The sequence below is a fragment of the Tasmannia lanceolata genome, unplaced genomic scaffold (assembly GCF_043159265.1).
Source record: "Tasmannia lanceolata isolate RefF3 unplaced genomic scaffold, GAP_Taslan_0.1 ptg000006l, whole genome shotgun sequence".
NCBI classification, from domain to species: domain Eukaryota; kingdom Viridiplantae; phylum Streptophyta; class Magnoliopsida; order Canellales; family Winteraceae; genus Tasmannia; species Tasmannia lanceolata.
In genome coordinates, this window is record NW_027518683.1 from 43,512,263 (window position 1) to 43,517,935 (window position 5,673).

General features: G+C 40.3%; 2 protein-coding genes across 2 annotated transcripts; both read left to right on the forward strand.

Annotated features, from left to right (window-relative positions):
* The first annotated feature begins 2,690 nt into the window (after positions 1–2,690).
* On the forward strand, positions 2,691–3,869 carry LOC143879028 (uncharacterized). The gene is made up of 4 exons (XM_077381233.1): positions 2,691–2,987; positions 3,082–3,307; positions 3,395–3,457; positions 3,739–3,869. The coding sequence occupies exons 1-4, from the start codon at positions 2,691–2,693 to the stop codon at positions 3,867–3,869; spliced, it is 717 nt and encodes a 238-aa protein (XP_077237348.1).
* Positions 3,870–4,111: 242 nt separating this feature from the next.
* LOC143878626 (uncharacterized) lies at positions 4,112–5,043 on the forward strand. The gene is made up of 3 exons (XM_077380895.1): positions 4,112–4,449; positions 4,539–4,755; positions 4,893–5,043. Exons 1-3 carry the CDS (start codon positions 4,117–4,119, stop codon positions 4,910–4,912), a joined length of 570 nt encoding a protein of 189 aa, XP_077237010.1. The 5' UTR covers positions 4,112–4,116; the 3' UTR covers positions 4,913–5,043.
* Positions 5,044–5,673: the final 630 nt, after the last annotated feature.

Sequence of the window (5,673 nt, forward strand, 5' to 3'; positions counted from 1 at the left end):
GAAGAAGAAGAATCAAGTTTAATCAAAAGTAATGACGCCCACGCGGGTTAGTCAAATTTGTCGGTGGAAAGTTGAGTCTCAACAACGACAATCGGGATAATCTCAGCCCTTCATCTATATGCCTCATTTATGTTCCGCCTACAAAAGTCTTTACATTAAAAGCATGCCGTGTGGGGCACCGATCATGAAGATCACATCATAATGATATCAAAGATCAACGGTCTGGATTTGAAGTAAATATCCGTTTGAAGGACCCAAAAATTAAGTGTTTGACCTTGACAGTGATTGGCCACCACTTGTTTCACATAAAAACTAGTGATAAATTCACCACATTTTAGGATGGATCACCCCGTATTTTTCAAAAATGGACTGTACAGTCCACACTATAGGTTGATCCAAACCGCCCATTTGATGGGCCACAATGTAAATAGGTTGTGCCCCAAAAATCATTCTCATAGGCTCTGTTCACTTGTTGTCCTAGGAAATGAAAGGAAAGGAAAGTACCCAAAATTTTCTCGCGAATCGTTACTTTCCGCAGTTCGCTTCATTTCCCTAGAAAGTTGAATTACGGATGTGGAAAAGTAACAAAATTACGTGGAAAATCTATTTTCCCTCCGAATCACGATTTCCCTTTCTCGCAAAATCTTGCAAAATCAGTAGGAAAACGAAAATCACTTGTGCATGGGAAAATCTTACGTTTTTCTCATCGCGTGTCTCTCTCCTCTCCAAGCCCTCATTCGACGAAACCCTGGACGACGCCGGCAACATCATCTTCTCCGGCGAGCTCCACCTCCAGCGAACACTAGAAAGGTTAGTGCTCCTCTCCCCGACTCTCATTTGTTATTTTTTTCGCCCAAACTCGCCATTCCCTCTTGGTTTTTCATTTTCTTTGAGGTATTTTCGGATATTTTCGTGGCAAAACGTTGCTAGGGTTCAAATTTCTCCTCCCTCTTCCTCATTTTTTTCATTTTTTTCGCTGAATCTCTCCATTCCTTCTACGTTTTCCATTTTTTGTGGGATTTTGGCCTTTTTTCTTACAAATATCCTTGACAAGGGTTCTGATCTGCACTTTTTTTTATTTTTTTCCATGGAAATATCACTCTTAGTTGTTGAGAAACCTTTTATTTGGGTTTTAGGGTTCGGATCCCTTTTTTTTTCCTAATCTTGGATTCGGATCTGGAGAACCCTCTCTCCCTCGATTCTACGGTTCCGTTCTAGGGTTCGAACCCATTTTCAGACAGATTTTTACAACTTTGTTTTGGCATTTACAGTTAGTTAGTCATCTCTAGAATTTTACAAAGTTTGCTAATCTCTGATTATTTACAAAGTTTGTTAATCATCCAAAAAAGTCGTTAATCATCTTTGGATTTTTACAACTTTGTTTTGGATGCGTGTATTTGGGCATATGATGATTTTTACAAGTTTGTTTAGGCATGTTAATCATGAAAATAATTTTGGAGTATGCAGTTAAGAAGAACATGAATTGATATGGTGATGTTTAAGAAGTCAAGTGTTGATATGGTGATGTTTAAGAAGTCAAGTGTTTCATCCTTATTTTTCTCTTCATTTTTATGCTATTTTTCTGTTTACAATGGCTTGTTAAGGATTTTTCTTTTCTTTTTTGCAATGGTTCTTATGGCTAATTTTGGGGGATTTATGTTTGCAATGGCAATACTATATAATTCTGTGGGTGGTTGTTGGTGTATGGATGTTTTGGGTATGGATGTGTTGGTGGTCGTGGGTGGATGTTGGTGCTTTGGTTGTTGATGATGGTTTTGATGTTTTTGTGGTTCTGAATGGATGTTGGTGCTTTGTTGGTTGATGGATGTTTGGTGGTTTAGTGGTTGTGGGTAGTTGTTGGTGCTTTGTGGTTGATGTTGTTTGGTGTTATGGTGGTTGTGGTTGCTTGTCGGTGGTTCGTGGTGGCTGTGGGAGTCTTGTTTCAATGATTGTGACTGTGGTTATGGTGTCTTTGTCGGTTGGGTTCTTATCCTGAATTTTGTTTTTTTAGTATTTGGTAGGGTTATCAGTTCTTGAGATCGAGTTTGCCCTTCTTTTTCTGCTTTATTGGAAGGAAGCAACTGATTGTAATTTTTTTTATGTTGATATTTTATTGAATTATTCTCTTTCGAGCTCTTGTTAACCTTGACTTAAGTTCTTTCCTTTTGTCTTTGAACCTGTACATTCTGGTTGCTTGGTTTTTATTTTTAATTCATTTTTTGCTCTGGTGCTCTCTCTGTTTCATGGAGAAGGGTTGCAATAATATCTCTTTTTTGAACTGGGAAACTAAATTTATTTATTGTTGATTTGTGCTTGTGATTCTGTGGATGTATTTACTGTTAATTTCTTGATTGTTCTTTTGGGTTCTGGGTTGATTTCTTGATCTGTGCTTGTGCCTTTAGAATTCTTCTTTTTACATTTCAGCCATTAGTTGGGTTCTTATCTCCAGTTATGTTTTTTTTAGTATTTGGTAGGCTACCATCATGCCTCGACAACCAGCAAATAGGCGCATGTTGATCCTTCGAGCTGCAGCTATAGTAATTTCTGCGGCAGCAGCAGTTACGCTTAGGGTTTGACTATACCTAGAGCAGAATATTACAAGAGCACCTTACGAAAGCGGGTACCTAACCCGTAGGACCTTTGTTAGACGTATCACGAACGTAGAGGACCATTGTATTGCTCTTCTTCGTATGGATGTTCGATGCTTCCGCACCTTCGTGGCCCTTTTCAGAAACACTACCTTGCTGGAAGACACAATTCATTGCACTGTTGAGGAACAAGTTATGATTTTCTTAAGTGTGATTTCACACAACGAAAGGAATCGTACTGTTAGGGCAACCACAAGAAGGTCTGGGGCAACTGTTTCAAAGTATTTTAATAAGGTTCTTGATGCTGTTCTCATTCTACAATACATGTTCATAGTACGTCCATCAAGGGAGACACCACGTGCAATCCTTGATAATCCTAATTTCATGCCTTATTTTAAGGTACATTTACGATAGCTATGTATTTCAACTGTAGTTTGTTAGTAATTGAGGCATGTTCACAGTGATGGTTGACATCTGAATGTCCATATTATAGGATTGTCTCGGTGCAATTGACGGGACGCACATTCCTGCAAAAGTATCTCAGGATATTCAGAAAAGATATATTTGTCGTAAGCACTTCCCATCCCAAAATGTGTTAGCCTGTTGCGACTTTGACCTAAAGTTTACGTACGTCCTTTGTGGGTGGGAGGGGTCGGCATCGGACTCACGGGTGTTAGCATCTGCCATATCAAAGCAGAACGGGATTCCTATTTTGCCAGGTAATAGTTACCTTATTATTATGTTTGGACCGATGCAGTTCCCATAGTACATAGCTAATTTGAGTATAATCATTTCTTTGATTGTAGGAAAGTTTTACCTTGGTGATGCCGGGTATCCGTGCCTGTCGCATTTTATAACTCCAATCCGAGGTATTGGTTACCATCTCAATCAGATTAGAGGGCGCAGACCAAAAAACCCGAGGAGTTGTATAACCAAAGGCATTCTTCGGCAAGAAATGTAATCGAGCGAACTTTTGGTGTCCTGAAGAAGCGATTCGGCATATTAAATTCAGCACCCATGTACTCATATGACAAGCAGATTGACATAGTGTTGGCCTGTTGCTACGTCCACAACCACATTAGGAGGGAGATGCCCGACGATGCCTACATTCAGGATGTTGACGATGATCTGGCATTGCTTCTACCTTAAGAGGAAGAGGAGGAAGGACCTGTTCCTCCTCCTCCTATGATCAGGGCCGAGGATTTAAGGGAAGGTCGTAACATTCGAACCACAATCATGAATCAGATGTGGAATGATTTCCAAGCACGTCGTCATCGTTAGGAAACGCACCCGTGTTTACATTTTCGATGTGTACTTTGTTGGAACTGTAGCTTATATTCCTTTCTTTGTGGTGTACTATTTTTATAGATATTCATTTAGTGAGCTAGGTTGAGATCTGTTTATGTAATTTCTATGTTTGCTACAGTATTGGTTAATGTAACTTCTAAGATTGCTTATGCCTATTGGTTATCTATAATTCTATGATTGAAGTTTTTTATTTGAAGTGTTTCAAAAAGTTGCAGGCGAGATGGCAGCAACTGCAGGTACAGCTGATAAGAAGGTGAATGTCTCATGGAATGTGACTATGGATGGGGCTCTCTTGGCAGCCCTTAAGAATCAGATAGCCGAGGGGCAGAAAACTGGTGCTGGGTTCAAAGAGTGTGCTTATTTTGCTGTTGCGCAGGAACTAGTTACTGTCCTGAACATAACCCTAACGAAAGAGCATGTGAAAAATCGGTTGAAGACACTGAAGACAACTTATAGGACTCTGAACTCCATCACAAATCTCAGTGGCTTTGGCTGGGATGAAACCATATGCAAGTTATCGGTTGACGAAGAAGTGAAGAATGAATACTTGAGGGTAATATTTATTTTTCGTATATCGCTTCCTCTATTTATAAGTTACATGTTTAAATAATATTCCGTGACAATTCATTTCCTTTTTTACAGTTGCATCCAGAACACCAACGCTTCTTTAGCAAACGGTATCCCCTCTACGAAGATATGAAAGCTGTCTGCGATGATGATTACGCACGTGGGGAGGATGTCAGGGATACAAGAAGGGATCCCACTCAGCCGACGCAGGACACACATGGTGCTTCTTCATCGACCATTCTGGTTGGGCTAGATGATATGGACGACAGCTTCCTCCGTACTCCGCCTCATGGTAGAGCGTCTTCATCTACACCCGCCTTAGATGCTAGCATTGGCTATAGTGACTCTTCTCCTATCAGGGGCCCATCTGCTAGTGGTGGGAAGAAGTCAAAGAAGCATCATAATGCTGCACTTCTATCGGAGTTGCAGGTTGTGTCTTCCAGCATTAATAGGGTTGCTGATGCCATAATTACTACTGGTGAGGTGCACAGCCTCCCTGACCTGAAAGATGCCGTGCTTGAAATTGGGGGCTTCCCCAGAGGTGACCTCGTTGATGCTTATGTGTACCTGCATGGGCATCACAAGGAAGCTGAGGCATTCCTTTCTCTGGAGAAGATGGACCGAGAGGAGATGGTGGGGCGCATTTTGCGCCGTTTGGCTAGGTCTATGTCTTGAACCGTTTCGGTTGGAGGTTTTTTTGGTTCTTGGGTTTTTTTATGGATGGAACTATGTGTTACTTATGAACCTTTAACTTATGAACTATCTATGTGTTATGTTTAGATATATTTTGGGTGTATTTGTTTGATGGAACTATGTGTTGTTTGTTTTATGGATAGAACTATGGGTGTAATAGTTTCTTGGAACTATTGGTTTTATGATGGGTGTAATGTTTAGATATATTAGATTTATGTGAAGGTTGGGGTCTTTGGCTAAATTTTGTTTGATAATTTTGATGATTTGTGTGTGTGTGTGTGTGTGTGTGTGTGTGTGTGTGTGTGTGTGTGAAGGTTGTGGTCCTTGGCCCAAATCATAAGTAAATGTTGTTTATCTATCATTTCTTGTTGCAGCTATGTATGTGTTGTTTATGTGGTACCAGGTAATGGCGAAAGATAAATTTTATGTGGTTTTCAAGGGACGACAGGTGGGCATATTCAAGAGTTGGGCAGACTGTCACCTTCAAGTGAACAAGTATAGTGGAGCATCTTATCGC

Bases quoted from the DNA above. Each gene is read 5' to 3' on its own strand.
- LOC143879028 (XM_077381233.1), top strand. From the start codon at position 2,691: ATGGATGTTCGATGCTTCCGCACCTTCGTGGCCCTTTTCAGAAACACT. The intron at 2,988-3,081 runs GTACATTTACGA...TCCATATTATAG, and splicing joins ATTTCATGCCTTATTTTAAG to GATTGTCTCGGTGCAATTGA. The intron at 3,308-3,394 runs GTAATAGTTACC...CTTTGATTGTAG, and splicing joins CGGGATTCCTATTTTGCCAG to GAAAGTTTTACCTTGGTGAT.
- LOC143878626 (XM_077380895.1), top strand. From the start codon at position 4,117: ATGGCAGCAACTGCAGGTACAGCTGATAAGAAGGTGAATGTCTCATGG. The intron at 4,450-4,538 runs GTAATATTTATT...CCTTTTTTACAG, and splicing joins TGAAGAATGAATACTTGAGG to TTGCATCCAGAACACCAACG. The intron at 4,756-4,892 runs GTAGAGCGTCTT...TCGGAGTTGCAG, and splicing joins CCTCCGTACTCCGCCTCATG to GTTGTGTCTTCCAGCATTAA.